At 32.6% G+C, this 17,199-nt stretch overlaps 1 protein-coding gene across 1 annotated transcript; it reads right to left on the bottom strand.

Moving 5' to 3' along the window:
* Positions 1-7,471: 7,471 nt before the first annotated feature.
* On the bottom strand, positions 7,472-14,256 carry LOC143635902 (GDSL esterase/lipase At5g03610-like). Its single transcript, XM_077103616.1, has 5 exons — positions 14,196-14,256; positions 13,915-14,100; positions 10,889-11,160; positions 8,338-8,644; positions 7,472-7,905 (listed from the first exon to the last, which is right to left on the bottom strand). Exons 1-5 carry the CDS (start codon positions 14,254-14,256, stop codon positions 7,691-7,693), a joined length of 1,041 nt encoding a protein of 346 aa, XP_076959731.1. The 3' UTR covers positions 7,472-7,690.
* Between the last annotated feature and the right edge of the window lie 2,943 nt (positions 14,257-17,199).

Genomic DNA, 17,199 nt, shown 5'->3' on the forward strand with positions numbered 1-17,199 from the left:
CCCGAGATAAATGATTCTATCGAGTAAACTGGGTGACATGGATCAATGAGACCGTATTGACCGACCGCTCGGATGTCTCATGGACTTCGCCAAATAAGTGGCACTTTCATCACCGGCTCTAAGAGTGATCTTACCTTCAAACACATCAATGACCGACCTAGTAGTACGTAAGAATGGACGGCTCAAAATGATATGAACTCTCTCGTCGGCCTCCATATCCAAAACAATAAAATCCTCGGGAAAAACCAAATTATCAACCTTAACGAGCAAATTCTCCATGACACCCCTCGGATACTTAACGGAACGATCGTCTAAAGACAACATCATACGAGTAGGGGTGAGCTCTCCTAGGCCTAGTTTTTCATATAAAGAATACGGCATGAGATTTATGCTAGCTCCTAGATCAGCTAATGATTGACACGTCGTGTCACTTCCGAAAAGGCATGGAATGGTAAAAACGTCGGGGTCGGGTAATTTCTCCGGTACTTTATTAAGAACTACTGCAAACACTCTCCATTTAGGGGAACAGTCGAAAGCTCCTCCAACTTATCCTTTCTTTTAAGAAGGTCTTTAAAAAATTTGGCATATTTAGGCATATGCTGGAGAACTTCGGCGAACGGGAGGTTGACATTCAATTGGCTATATTTAGAAAATGCCCGTAATCTTTCTTATACTTTTGATGTTTTAGACGAGCGGGATACGGGACATAGGCTAAGTCAATGGTGTGTGCTGGTGGCCGGACTCCAACCGGCTTCTTCTCAACTTGTGGCTCAATAATTGGTGTTGTATCTTGTGACGTACCCGGACTCCTCATCCACCAACTCATCATCCTCATCTTTCTCAACTTCTCTAGTAACTTTTTCCGGACCAAAAACCCTACCACTACGAGTGGAGACGGCTTTCAATTGAGCAGCCGGATTAGTATGAGGAATACCCAAAAATTGACCAGGATGCCTCTCTTCTAAACACCGAGCAATAACACCAACAGTCCTTTGAATATCGAGGATAGCAGATTGTTGATTCTTGAAGAGAAAATCGTGTTTGGCAAACTTTTTCTGTGTAACTTGATCTCTCTCCAAGATTTGCTTCATCATCTCTTCCAAACGTCCAATTCCACCATTCAAATCCTTGTCCTTGATTATAAGAGTTTTGAAATCCGGGTGGTGCGCCCGACGGACGTGAGACCATTCTGTGAGCAACGAGCTAGCATGTTCTGGAAACGCTCCCAAGCATGACAATACTATTCATCTGGCTCCATGTGAAACGAGTGAATCTGATCACGAAGGATAGCCGTCTTAGCAGGTGGGAAGTATCTTTTAATAAAAGCGGAGCGCAGTGCTTCCCAAGTAGTGAACGTGCCAGGTGGCTGAGTGTCAAGCCAACGAGCCGCTTTCTCTGCAAGTGAAAAAGGAAAAAGATGTAAGAAAATGGCATCGTCAGTTGCACCTTGCAAATTAAAAGTTTTCAAAACACGGTAAAGCCGGTTAATGTGTGCCGGCGCATCCTCGTCATCACGCCCATGAAACTGACTAGTTTGAACGATATTGTTCATGACGTATGACGGAATCTGCCACGAGTTGGGATTGTCGATTTCGGGGATGACGATGCATGATCGGTTTCCAGTTAAGCCATCGAAGACTTGAGTAGCAACTGTTCGATCGTCGGCCATTTGGTCGTCTGGTTGACTTCTCGGACTTTCTGGTGGGGAACTGTGCGGTGACGAATTTGGTATAGAAGTAGCTTCTGACGGTGGTTTCTCTGTTGATGAGCTAGCTTCGGTTTTGAACGGAGAAAAATCCAGATTATCCAGCGTTGGTCCTTACGAACGAAGATGTGGCATAAACCTGAAACACGCAAAAGACCAATTAAGTAGACTAAAAATAATAATAACTAAAACAAAAAATAAACTAAAATTTAATTAGACTCCTACGACTCAAAAGAAAATAAAACAAAAAGCACGAATGTAGCAAATAAGTCCAATTAACGCTAAGAACGCAATCACCAAGAGTCCCCGACAACGGCGCCAAAAACTTGATGTGATGAAAACAGTCAATTATATATTAACTAAATTAAACAAGTATAAAAACTACTGAAGTTACAGCTGAGTAACATCTTCAACTTTACCAACTTTGACATAACCAATCTAACTCAACTGTCATTGACTAACTCTTGACCATCTATTCAATTTAGCTCAATATCTAACAATCTACACCTTTGAGCAGAAATTGAAAAATACCGAAACTGCCCCTGAACCTAAGAAATATGCAATAATTCCAAACAATGCATAAACTTAGTTCCAGGCACACTCTTAGTTAACATGTCAGCTGCATTGTGTCTTGTATCAACATACTCAACCCTGATCTCCCTAGAACTTAAAACTTCTCTGATCCAATGCAGCTTTACGCTAATATGTTTTGATCTCTCATGAAAGACCTGATGTTTTGACAGATGAATAGCACTCATATTGTCACAATACACCAGCCCATCTTCTATTTCAAGACCCATTTCTGACATGAAACCTTTAAGCCAAATACACTCTTTAACTGCTTCAGTCAATGCAATGAACTCAGCCTCAGTGGTGGATAAGGCAACAACCTTTTGCAATGTTGCCTTCCAGCTTACAACTCCACCTAAAACTTTAAACACATAACCAGTAATGGACCTCCCTTTGTCCAAATCTTTGGCAAAATTAGAGTCCACATACCCACTGATAACCTGATCCGAATTATCAGTTTTACCAAAAACTAAACATTTATGCATAGTACCACTTAGATACCTAAAAATCCATTTAATACCTTCCCAATGTTGTCTTTCAGGATTGCTGATATATCTACTAACAACACTGACAGCATAACCAATATATGGTCTTGTACACACCAAGTACATAAGACTACCCACAGCACTTGCATATGGTACATTTACCATTTTACCCTTCTCTTTATCAGTAGTTGGAGAATCCAAACTAGACAATCTGAAGTGTAAAGAAAGTGGTTTAATGACAAACTTACAGTTGTCCATGAAATAATCTTTAAGCACCTTCTTGACATAAGAGCTTTGAGATAGCTTTATAGTACCAGCAACCCTATCTCTACAGATTTCCACGCCAAGAATCTTCTTAGCTTCTCCAAGTTCTTTCATATCAAAAGCTTCCATTAACAACCTTTTAGTCTCATCAATTTGTTGCTTGTCTTTACAAGCTATTAGCATATCATCTACATAGAGTAAAAGATACAAGTACTGCTTGTCACAATACTCTTTTAAGTACACACATATATCATAACTGCTTCTTTTAAACCCATGAGTTACTACATGTCTGTCAAACTTCAAATACCACTACCTTGGTGATTGCTTGAGACCATACAAAGAATTTTGTAACAAGCAGACTTTATTCCCTTCTTTGTCAACCTCAAAACCAGTAGGTTGTCTCATATATATCGTTTCTTCCAAATCACCATGCAGAAAAGCTGTTTTGACATCAAGTTGTTCAAGCTCTAAGTCAAATACAGCTGTTAATGATAAAATTGCCCTTATAGAGGCATGTTTGACTACAGGTGAGAACACTTCACCATAGTCTATCCCAGCCTTTTATGTAAATCCTTTGGCAACTAATCTTGCCTTATACCTAGGTTCTTCTCCTTTTAAACCCTCTTTTATCTTGAAGATCCACTTGCAATCCACACATCTTTGATCTTCTGGTTTATCTACAATGACCCAAGTTTTATTCTTGAGCAAAGAACTCATTTCTTCTTTCATGGCTGCTAACCATTTCTCCTTATCTTTAGACTCTACAGCCTCTTGATAAGTCAATGGTTCACTTGGAGATTCTTCTACAGCCACAGAAAGACAAATGCTGACAAATCATCTCTGAACCTAATAGGTGGAACTATATTCCTTCTTGGCCTATTAGCTGCAATACTCTGTCTTGTACTACTTGTTCAAGAACTTTCAGATTGATCACTAGTAACAACTGTGTCCTTGTGTTCATCCTGAGGCAACTCCACCTCAATTTGAACATTCTTACCATCATCTTGGTAATTTACAGTTTTACCCTTAACATCTTTATACAAAATATTTTCCTTAAAAACCACATTTCGACTAACAATTATCTTAGGACTACCATTTTCCAACCTCCACAACCTATACCCTTTCACACCCTCAGGGTATCCCCATAAAATACATTTTTGAGCTATAGGTTCTAACTTGCCTTTACTTACATGAGAATATACTAAACATCCACACACTCTTAGATTATCATAGTTAGTCTTCATACCTGACCACTTCTCCATGGGAACCGTCATCTCAATAGCAGAAGATGGTGACCTGTTCACTAAATATGCAGCAGTCTTCAATGCCTCTGCCCAATAAGACTTTGGCAGACCAGCAGTAAAGAGCATACACCTGACCTTTTCTAACAATGTTCTGTTCATTCTTTCCACCAAGCCATTTTGTTGTGGAGGTCCTGGTATAGTAAGATGCCTATCAATCCCATGTTCTTTACAGTATCTATTGAATTCACCACTACAGAACTCCAACCCATTATCTGTTCTCAACTTTTTTATTTTCTTTTCAGTCTGATTTTCAACCAGAGTCTTCCACTCTTTGAACTTATCAAATGCATCAGACTTGTTCTTTATGATGTATACCCACACCCTTCGTGAATAATCATCTATTATTGACAAGAAATATGAGGCACCGCCAAGTGACAAATCCTTAGATGGCCCCCATAGATCTGCATGAATGTAATCTAGGATCCCTTTTGTTCTATGAATACCCCTAGAGAACCTAACTTTCTTAGCTTTTCCAAGCATACAGTTCTCACATTCACCATAGTCACAACTTACTAGATCTTCTATAACACCTTGTTTCTTAAGTTCACTTAAACCCTGATCACTCATATGCCCTAACCTCCTGTGCCATAACATTGCACAATTTACAGAACTACCCTCTGCCACAGAAACAGAACCTTCAACTACATGTCCATCTAAGACATATATATTATTCTCTTTCCTAGTACCAGACATAATGATCAGTGACCCTTAACAACTTTAATCTTTCCATCTTTTAAACCTATATAACAACCATTTTTCTCAAAAGTTCCTAAAGAAATAAGATTTCTTTTTAACTCAGGTATATACCTAACATCTGTTAAGTCTATAACAGACTCATTCTTCAACTTAAAAGTGATTGTACCTATACCTTGAATCTGGCATGATCTGTCATCACCCAACTGAACCACACCCTGTTTCTCCAAGATCAAATCCTTAAAGAACTCTTTATGAGGTGTCATATGATAAGAACAACCACTATCTAATACCCAATCAGTCTTTGATCCCTGACTAGCAACCATGTAGACTTCTGCACTATCATAACCATCTTGTGATTCTTCAGATTGAGCACCATGCTTCTTGTTAGACTTGAATTATGCCTTCTTCTTTCTCCATTCAGGACAATCTCTTTTAAAATGACTCTCTGAATTACATACAAAACATCTCTTCTTTTCCTTAGACTTGGATCTTGATACTGAATTCTTGTTCTTGTGATTTCTTTGTTCGGGTCTACCTCTAACAAACAACCCATCAGCCCCATCATCCCTTGTATCACCCTTCTTGTGCAATTCTTTAGAATTCATAGCAGACACTACATCATCCATTGACAAACTATCTCTCCCAAACATTAAGGTGTCAACAAAATGTTCATATGAAACAGGTAATGAGGCCAAGAAAATAATTGCTTGATCCTCATCATCTATTTCCACCTCAATATTTTCAAGATCAAGAATAATCTTATTAAATTCATCAATATGATCTTCAATTGACTTACCAGAATTCATCTGAAACATATACAACCTTTTCTTCAAATACAAACGATTGGCTAATGATTTGGTCATGTAGAGGCTTTCCAATTTAGCCCAAACACCTGCAGCAGTTAGTTCTTTAGACAACTCCCTCAGAACCCTATATCCAAGACTCAAGATAATGGCACTGTGGGCCTTCTCAAGAATATCTTTCTTTTCGTTGTCTGTCAATGCTTCCGGCATATTTGGTTCACCCAACAAAGCATCGGAGATGCCCTGATGTACCAACAGTGCCCGCATCTTAACCCGCCACAAACTAAAATCATTCTTTCCATCAAACTTTTCAATATCAAACTTTGCACCAGTCACCATTGAAGAATCTTCAATCGAATTTCAAGAAACTTCTTCTGAGATCAAGAGCCGAGGCTCTGGTACCAATTGTTAACTATTTAGCGGAATTACAAAGCACCAGAAGAAGAACACGATCAAAAGATTACTCGTCTATTATTATGAACAATCAGAACAATTACAATGAAATCGAAATCTGAGAGAGTACTGAGAAAGATTACAAGAAAAATGAATTAAAACTAAATTGAGAAAAAAAAAACCCCAATTATAACCCTAACCACTTGCTAACGGCTTCAGCATCAATGTTTTTAAGAAATAACAGAAACAGTCCCTGAAGTTACAACTGAGTAACAAAACAGTCCCTGAAGTTACAGCTGAGTAACATCTTCAACTTTACCAACTTTGACATAACCAATCTAACTCAACTGTCATTGACTAACTCTTGAGCATCTATTCAATTTAGTTCAATATCTAACAATAGTAAACTCTAAATATAGTTCTATTGGATTTTAATAATCACAATTAAATGGTATTTGCCGATAATAATCTATATACATTTTATCACTATTGGTGGTCTCGAATTTAATAAAGTTGCCTTCCAATAGTCCCTGTTAAAAAGGACTAGACGGCGTTATACTTTTTCCCGAATTTCAAACTAATGTTTCAGGGCTTTTGATCAGAAGACGGATAAGAGCCGATCAATGTAAAAATTAGTTCGAAACGGTGCACCAAAACGATGAAATAACGCTTCAATTCGAGTGTTCGAACTTACAACTAACAAAAATCAAGTCGTTTGGATCACTGTTTGGATCACCGTTTCAAACTAAGTTTTACATAAGTCGATTCGTATCCTCCTTCCGATCAAAAGCCCTAAAACATTAGTTTGAAATTCGGAAAAATGTATAATGCCGTTAAGTCTTTTTTAACGGTGGACCACAAGGGGGCCAACTTTTTTAAATTTGAGATCGGCAGTGACGATAAAATAAATGGGGATAATTATCAACCACTATTCAACATGAATTATTAAAATCCAATAAACCCTTAAATATAAAGACAATATTCATTCTATATATACATTTATATAATTTTGAGAGTGATTGTTCGATAGATAATACTAATATAAAAAAAGAACACAAATATTATTTAATTAAACATATAGATATAAAGAATGAGATGTAAGGAAGTTTTTAATTTGGGAACAATAGTTTTGATATAATGATTAATTGAAGTAAATTATAGAGATAGAGTCAGCGAAAGTATTATACATGATTCAACAATGTATATAACAACAATCACCCAAACATATAATTTTAATATGAAAAAAAAATCAATAAGTATTATTAAAATAATCATATAAAAACCTTAAACAAAGCAATTTAATAGGTTTTATGCATTTTGAATACAATGTGCCAAAGGCATTCTTGTATTGCAATTTCTAACATAAATTTTACAAACCTAAGAAACCAACCCATCTTAACAAAGCCACGCCCTAGAGAAAAGAACGAGACCAACAACTACAAAAGCCAAAGAAATAAACGAGAAAGAAGCTTAGTTGTAAATGCGGTTCAACGAAGACCGAAGAGTTAAATACACAGCACGCCATCCTGCTTGTGACGGGTGCACCCCGTCCCAGAAGAACGTGGAGTCGGGTTCTTTACAAACCGTATACAACTTGTTCCCGTTTTCATCAAGACTCCCACAGTTAGCATCACTTTTTGTGGGTATACAACATGGCTTCAATGGAGTATCGAACTTTAAGCTCCCTGAGATTCATATTAAATTTGTGAATTGTTAAATTGACATATTTTGAACAAAGCCCAGACCCAAAAGTTAAGATGTAAGCCCAATCCCAAAAAATCAAATTTTAAGTATTCATATCTATCTCGTTTAATAAACAACTCATATCATATCAGGTTGACCTGTTTACACCGTTTAATATAATAAGTCGTTTTCAGGTGACCTTGTTTACGTAACCCGGTCAACATGCCAACCCATTTACGGCCATTGAACCCCTTTTTTCTACTTGATTACAACTCATTACAACTTGCTTGACTCATTTATATTAACTAGGTCGTGTTCGAGTTACATGATTTTAGATATGTTTAGACTAGGGTTAATGCCGTTGACGTGAAGAAATATATGAGTTGTGTTTAGGTCCACCGACTCAACAAGCCAACCAAACACGATTGACATACCTGTAAAGTCTCCTTTATTTTTCAACACGGTGTTGAAGGTGGTAAAAAGATCAAGGACGAAAGCACCAAAATCTTTGGTGCTATTGTTGAGCGCCGTCACAACCTGCTGCAACAACTGATTGTGGAAGTTGGCTGCTGAATTCTGGGACTGGTTACATTGTTGGTACGATGTAAAGACCGTTAGTCTCGGGAGGCATCCTATCGGCTGTAGGGAAGTCACCACCACCCTTCGTATTCCAGTATCACGAATTCGCTTCAAGTCTATCGACATTTGGTTGACAACACTTCTAATGAATGTGGGCAGACCCTACATTCAATAACATAAAATCATAATCCATGTCAAGTAAATTAATTTATAAACTTAGTGAACAAGATTTTTTTATAAAACATGTGTGAAGTTAATTTCACTGTTGTGAAAATTTTAAAATTATAAAATAAAGTGACTTAAATGAAACAAATATGAAACTTGATAACTATTTAACGATTAGTTTTTTTAAGTTTAATACAAACTACTGGTAATTAGGTAAATGTGAAAGAAAAGCTCATTAATAATAACCAAGTTTCATAATTATTAAGCCATCGAGTTTAAAAAATTATTAGAAAAAAATACCATAATATTGAAACTTGAATGGTTGCTATACTAATATAAGTATGAGTAACTTTATTATAACAAAACTGAAATTTAATTACTATTTCGTATTGTTTTCAATTTAAGACTGTCTGAAACCTAGATGAAGGAGATGGTTTGTATACTAGGGGAAGGTTAACGTACAAATGAAATTAACGTGCTAAACGTGAAAATCAAGTAGAGTAATTATATATATATATATATAAGTTGAGTAATTATGTAATTACTCTATGATAATTACTCTACTTTACTTGTATATAAAATTACTCTACTTGATTCTCACGTTTAGCACGTTAATTTCATTTGTATTTGATCCAAACCCTTGTATACTGAAATATATTGAAACTTTAATTATTTTTATAGTTAAAAAATGTATGAGTTGGCTTATTGAAACTTTATCAATTTTCTTATTTCCACAATTTTATCCTAAGCCTAGATAAAGAAGATGGTGGTTTCACCGTCAAAAGGTTTTCAAAATCTTTAAACACCTAAGTTTAAAAAAATAAGGTCATAATTATTAAAAGAGTGTTGTAAAGAAAAATATTTACCAATATAGTGTTGCTACAAAAGTATTTACCAATTAAGTGTTTTTAGTTTTATCTCTCTTAAAATCATTGTATAACCTTTAACTTTAACAAAAACAAACTTTTTTTTATTAACAAATACAAACTAATTTAATATTTTGAATAGATTATTTTTAATTTTACTAAATAATTCTGTTTTTTTCTTTTATTAGATAAACGAAATAAATTTTTTTTTAAGTTTTAACAATACTTCATAGAAGCATCCAAACGATTTACAATGAAGTGGAAGGTAAGCGGGCGACAAACTGCGCCGCAACCCCCTTTTAGATAAACATGTATTTTATATAATAAAAATAATATGTACACTCATAGATCAATATAGGAGCTCAAATTAAGTGAAACGTTGTTTTAAACGACATTCTTAGTCTAAAATATTATAGCATTTTCTTTTAACAAATTGTGCCTTAATTTGTATCTTGTTACATAAAGCAATGCTTTTATATATAATAAAATGTTGATTAAAAAAATAAACTAACATGCATTACACAACAATGTACGCTAGCAAAACTTAATATTTACTATAATGGTAATTGTTTTATTATGTGGACTTTTAATATTAGTGTAATCTTCATATGCATTATCTTTTTTACAAACCCTTCTAGTACTAAAAATAATATGATTAAAAAAATCTTTCTAAATTGTGAGACATGCGAATAAAAAACATGTATAGAAAAAAGAGAGACAATTTTATTTAATAAAAAAAATAGTTTCTCAATGCTAAAACTAGTTTGTTTATAAAGTTATATGTTATCCAATAACATATAAATTTATAAACAAGAGAATTTAAAACATTATATTTATTATGTTTTTTTATTTATAAAGATCGAAAGGCATGTTATATGTATTATTTTTGTTATTTTATATATTCTATATGGTATTTTTATTATATAAAATACATTTTTATCTAATAAAAGGAAAAAAAAAACAAAATTATTTAGTAAGATTTAAAATCAGCTATTCAAAATTTTAAAATAGTTTGTTTTTATTAAAAAGAAATGTTGGTTTTTATTAAAGTTAAAAGCTATTTAATGATTTTAAATGAGAGAAATCCAAAAATACTTAATTGGTAAATGATTTTAAGAAAGAGAAATCCAAAACAGGTAATTAGTAAATATTTTTGTAGCAACACCATATTAATAAATATTTTTTTCCATAACACTCTTTTGGAAAAAAATTCCAAAAAAGGTTAGAAGTCCATAGTTTGTCAAAATCAACATGCCTGAAACAATATTAATATTAATTAAATTGTAAAACGAGCCACATTAATGCCTTAAATAACATGTCAAAACCAAGGTGACAAATTTGAAAAATGAAATAAAAAGAATAAAGGTAAGGTTACCTGGTCCGAGCCACCTGAAGCCGTGTAAGCCGCATAGTCATTGCCCGAAACAGTAACAAGAGCCACAGATGCTTCCAAATCACTTTTTGTATAGACCGTTTCCTTAATTAGACCTTCAAGAAACCCGATCTGGGCGCTCATGTTTGGCTGAAAATTACCCGTGTCAAATACCCCAGTCCCGCCATACGCAAAGTTCACTCCGTATTGTAACCTTTGTTCGCCGTATTTTCGCCATTGATATGGTAATGGAGATTTGATTCCCATAAACCTAGCTGTAATTTAAAACCATATTAGTGTTTTCTTTGTAAGTAACTTGTTGGACTTATGTTTAACACAATCATTTTAAATTTTTACACAAATACAATAAAGTTAAAATGGTCAAAAAGATGTTTTATGTATAAGTTATAACATATTGAAAGTTAAGACATGAGATACAAACAAGAACTGCTAAAATTTGAGAATCATTTTTTCGCTGTTGGATTACGCGGTGGCATTTTCGTAATTAATGGGAAAACATATTGTGCTCGCCACACTATATGTAACCAGATGGTGTGCTTATAAGTGGATAGAAGTAATTAATGTTAAGACTGCCCGTTGTGGTTTAACTAAAGGATACATAACACCCTGTCACATGCTCATATCATTGTTATTTAGAGTCGTCAATGAGCTTTAACTAACTCACTCTTTAACTATCACATTATGCTTTAAATAATATTTAAATAAAAAATAAAATATGTGTGATTGCATGTTATTGGACAGAGAAAACTGAACGCCTCCCACACAAAGTGTGGAAGGCTCACTAACTAGCTAACGCGCTTCAATGATGAGAGTGTTGTGGTTTAGCGGATGAACTTTGGTTAAAATGATTTTGAGGGGCAGGGCGTCACCGCACAACGAGTAGTCTAATGACATGTCTTCGAGTTATTATAAAATATTATCACGTAAAAAGTAGTCATCAAGCATATTAGACACGTTAAAAGTGGTTCTTAGCCTTTACAATGATTCTTCAATTTTTTGGAGTTTATATATGATCAGTAAGGACTTAAGTTTCTTGGAATATAAATAATATTTTTTAGCATAGAAGATGGGAAACAGTGGGGACAATTTAAGGCTGGCATAGTGGCACTAAAATGTTGATATATACTCACAAAAGCAATCTTTTGTGCTTTCTCTTTTACTTTTTAATTTATGGGCAATGGCACCACACAAAGATAAAGCTACACTAATCCTCACATGCATTATCAGTTGTACACTATGCTTTGTGTGTTTGTATTTTTCTTTAAAGAAGAGTTGATTTATTCATATAAAAGGTATTGAAATTATAGCCTTTAAGACTTAGATGAGCAAGTACAACTTACATTTTAGTCCCTTAAGTTTGAAAGGATTTCAATATTGTTATAAATTATAAGTTTTTGGTGATATACGCATTCCATGATTATTGATTAAACTATCATAATTTTTAAGTTAGGACCTTTATGCTTTTTGTAAGATGAAGCATGTAAAAAGATTGACTGGTTAATGAAGGAAAAGCAAAATGGTTTAGACTAAAGTGTCCTTTGTGGTTATATTATAAGTTGAGGGGTACAACTGTAAGCCATCAAAAATGTATGATATGTCAATGAAAGAAAAGATTATTTATCTTTTATCACAAGGCTATCGTTATGGGTTTAACGGGTTTCTTTCTATCGTTTTGGATCATTCGTTAAAATGGCGTCACCTTATTTCATTTATTTATACTTTTATTTATATTATCTGAAAACTAAAAAGAATGAGAAAAAAAATTAAAGAAAGAAAAAAAAACATGATTGGATAATGAACGATGTGAACATGCTCATTTGAACCACGTCGTGGTTGAAGTGAGGGGCAGGGTGCGACGTTCGATTAAGGCTAGACATGCCACATCAGCATTATTTGTCACCCGCAAATCATACTCATTAGTCTAGTTGTGAATTGATAGTCATTGGTTCACTTATAAACTAAAGAAAAGAAACAGAAAACGATCAAAGGAAAACAACAAACGAACCAAAAGTGGTGAAAACGATCGGTATCAATCATTTTTTCTAAAGAATAAATATATCACCCAAAAAAAAAAGAGAGAGAACTAATATGAAAAATGTCGTTAGATATGATATTAAAATTATTAAATCAATGAAGAAAGAAAAAAGAAAAGCGAAAAGCAGAAACATAAAGTGGGACAGCCTACACCCTCCACTTTTATCATGTACTTGGAGTTTATTTACTTAAAGGTAGCATATATCACATCATTCATTAGAAAGAACGAAATCTATTTTACTATTTTTACGAAACTACTTGAAATAATTTTATATAATATATCACCATGGGATGAATTATTTATTTGCATTATATGATAAAAGGGTTACTTGATAATGCTTCTCTTATCAAATATATGAAACATCTAGAGTGTAGTTTTTAATATACATGATATATTTACAAGGATAAAATTCAATCAAAATTATAATAAAGACGTGCCAAATTAGGAATAATTTTATTAAATAATTGTCATACGTTTGATATAAAAAAAAACAATTTAAGATAGACGGAAAGACTCAATTTTTGCTCCACATTAATAGTAATATCCAATTAATTATTGATATTTCTAATTTTGAACTATTTTATATTTCTCTTTTAATAAAATTCATTTAGAATATGTGTGTATTAATCAAAAAATCAGAAAAATAGGAATTTTTTTTATTATTTTGCTTGCAACCAAGGTTCTAAACGAGCGAAACAAAGCCAGGGTGGACTCAACTATAATGTTAAGCTCGGGCTCAGTCCATCTAAATCTAAAGATCAATCTAACTCCTGACTCTTCGTGTCATCTCATTAATTTTCAAAAAAAATAATATATTGAAAAATATAAAATGAGTTTAATGATTAAACAACCACACTTATTTATTTATATAAAAAAAACCATATGAAACGAGTTTCACGATAAATAAAACTAGTATATAATTTAGCACCCACGTGACAATTGTGTATATTAGTGTACGGAACATAAAACATACCAACAAAATCAGTGAGAACACGTCCATCGGAGAATCTTCCGGCAGGTTTTCCGGGAAAGGTGAGACCATAGGGCGTTTTCCAAGAGCTTGCCAACGACTTCGGGTTGTTTCCGGTGTCAGAATACGAGTCTCCGAACACAAAAAGCTTTGTGGGTCGTAATATTACGGCATCCGTAGTTACATGACCTATACGTACATATACAAAGTTTATGAATGAATAATAATAATAATAATAATAATAATAATAATAATATAATGAGATGTTATGATGGGAATGTTACCGGTGATGGTGAAGAGGAAAAGGAGGAAGAATGTGTAAGAGATGAGACCGTGGAGTTCCATTAATGAGAGAGAGGTATAGAAGTAAATCGAAACAGAATCTGACTAGGTATATCTTATATAAGGTTTAATAAGGTGGAAGTGTTCACCTTTTTGTTTTTCGATGTGCACCCTTCAAGTTGTTAATATTTATACTTCTATGCCCATAACTTATAAAGGATGTCGATTGTGTTGGAATATTTTTTCTCAAAACGGAAAGAAACGAGAGGTAAAAATGGTTTTTAGAAGAGAGAAAGTTCTTTTGTGTGTTTCAGCTGAGAGGTGCTAATAGTTGTATATGTGCTGTTAGCTCTCGTCTGATGACATGTAAGTTTCAAAATTCGTAGAAGAGCTGACAGTATATGTACAACTTTTAGGATCTGTCATTTCAAATGAGTGATCACCTACAAATCAGAATTATTAATTATCTCTTCTAGAAACTATTTACCCCTTTCTTTTCTTTTCCCTAATTTCAAACCAATTCAAGTGTGTTGGGTTAAGTTCACGGGTTGACATGTAAAATCGTTCAGTATGAAACAAACAAACAAATATGTTAAGTAATAATTTACTCAGAAAGTAAGTTCAGAGGAATGTGAGATGAAGAACACGATCCTTATATTTATTCGTGTAAGAACATCAATCAGAATCCGTTACATACTAAAATCTGTATAACTTGTATATGGTATGTTTAACTCGTTTATCTAACCTGGTCATAAAAAGGTTACTGGGAGTAAATTTCATAATATAGTAACTAAGTTTTAAAAGTTTTTAAATTATGTCGCCCAAGTTTTAAAAGTGTTTTAATTAGGTCATTCGACTTAAATATTTTATTAAATTAAATGATTTGACATGTTTTTATAGTGTTTTTCTTTTTATTTCACATAGAAAATCATTTTTTTATGTTAACGTTGAGTGGGGACGTGAATTTTATTTTTTATTTCTAATTTAAATTTTAATATAGTTAACGTTTTTTTATTTTTTTAATTTAACTGCATATATATATATATATATATATATGATTTCTTTTGAGAACCACTTTGAGTTTTAAGAACTCAAAAGAACTCAACGTAACAATTGTTTTTTATGTAAAATGTAAGTGTAAGTAATGTAAAAAAAATTACATTATTTTTTACACACCGTGTAATTAACATTTAAACTTGTGTAATTATCAAAAATCTTTATTCTGTCTCTTAATTCATTTTTTAATCAGATTTATTATCAGCCACATAGTACATACTCATTTAATTAAATGTGTGGTCCATATTGAATTCTTAAAGTTCTTATAACTCATCAATATTCTCAAAATATACCTCCCATATATATATATACACACACACACATTGCAAATCCCGACCTCAACATCTTATCCTCCATTGTTTTTTTGACGCACAAAAAATCAGTGGGGCTCGATTTGAAGATTTTGTGGCCCAATTTAACGAAAATTTCCATGAGTAACTTAATTGAAACACTTTTCAAACTTAGTTACTTTTCTATTCCCCTTATTTTTATGCTGTATATACTTTTTAGTCGTATAAAAAATTGTCATCACTAACAGTCCTATATAAATATTGTATAGCATCACTAATGAATCGAAAATAAGTAGATTGTTACGTGTTCTTTAGAATCATAAAATGAACATTTTATTACATTTTTGGGAACTTTAAACAAACTTCAGTTGAAAGGTTAGTCGTCTGTCTCGTTCACTCACAAATCACAATCCAAAAATTACAAAAGTACGCAATGTACTATTTCTTTATAACTCACTTGTTTTGTCTCTTTAAACATTTTAATAATAAAATCTTATTGGTATTAGTTTATATAATTTAATGCATCTTTTAATTTCAGTTGGATTATAAATTGTGATATTGTTTAATATTCTATAAAACAAATATATGAGCCTTGGTTTTCTGCATAAATTAAAATTATATGTGACCATCAATGATCAATCATACGTTTTGGTTTACGAATAACTTCATCATATCTAGACGTCAATTATTTATCATATATTAAAAATCATATTTTCATATACTCACTAAATTTACTATTTATGAAACTTTTGAATACCAACCACACATTTACTCCCACCATTTTCTCTCTTTCTAATTCACTCATGTCTTATTAACCACACAACCCATTCTTCTTACTCATGTTTTCCCCTCTCTCAATTTAATATTATATACTTAGCATCTATTTATCTTCAAACTGTCACAACTAAGGTTGATTAAAGTAATGTCACTATAAGAAAAATACCATGTGGGGAGAAAATCTATAGATACTACACAAGTTGTTTCTATAGTTTATTCTATAGGAACAACATATTGTCTCTATAGAGTTTTCCTGTTTTTAAGTTTGGTAACTCTATAGAAAGGATATGTGGTCTCTATAGGATAAAAATAATTACTTTTTAATTTTCCTTAATTCAAATTTGATGAAAAAAAAATATTAAAAAAATGTTATAACTTGTGGAGACAATATGTCGTCTCTACAACATTTTAAATTCATATATATTTTTTTATTTTCTTTTAATAATGATCAGAATATACGAAAATAAAAAAAATTCAAAATATTATAACTTGTAGAGACAACAAGTTGTTACTATAAAGTACAAGTGAAAAGAATTTGTATTCATTAAGTGGTAGAATTTCCCACCATTTCGAAAAAACAATATTAAAAAATAATCACTCTATGAAAACAACATGTTGTCTCTATAGATCAAATTAATCTTTTGTGAATTTATTAAAAAATATATATTGAAACTTATAGAGACAACATGTCGTTTATAAAAAGTCTGACTTAGTGAAATTTAGGCGCTAAAATTTCTCACTAATCCACTAAATTAATATTTTTAAAATTAATAGAAAAAGTATTTATCATATAAACTATAAAATATGTCATCTTTATAGGATTTTATTATAAACTGTTTTTTGTTATTAGTTGATTGGTAAATAACAACAAATTTATAAAAAA

This window comes from Bidens hawaiensis, unplaced genomic scaffold (assembly GCF_021521415.1).
Source record: "Bidens hawaiensis isolate Kalapana, Puna unplaced genomic scaffold, B.hawaiensis_p1.1 tig00007738_1, whole genome shotgun sequence".
Taxonomy (NCBI): Eukaryota; Viridiplantae; Streptophyta; class Magnoliopsida; order Asterales; family Asteraceae; genus Bidens; species Bidens hawaiensis.

Excerpts from the sequence above, each read along its gene's own strand:
- LOC143635902 (XM_077103616.1), bottom strand. The coding sequence starts at position 14,256 with ATGGAACTCCACGGTCTCATCTCTTACACATTCTTCCTCCTTTTCCTC. Across the intron at positions 8,645-10,888 it reads CTTCAGGTGGCTCGGACCAG|GGTCTGCCCACATTCATTAG; the intron begins GTAACCTTACCT and ends TATTGAATGTAG. Across the intron at positions 7,906-8,337 it reads AAATAAAGGAGACTTTACAG|GGAGCTTAAAGTTCGATACT; the intron begins GTATGTCAATCG and ends TATGAATCTCAG.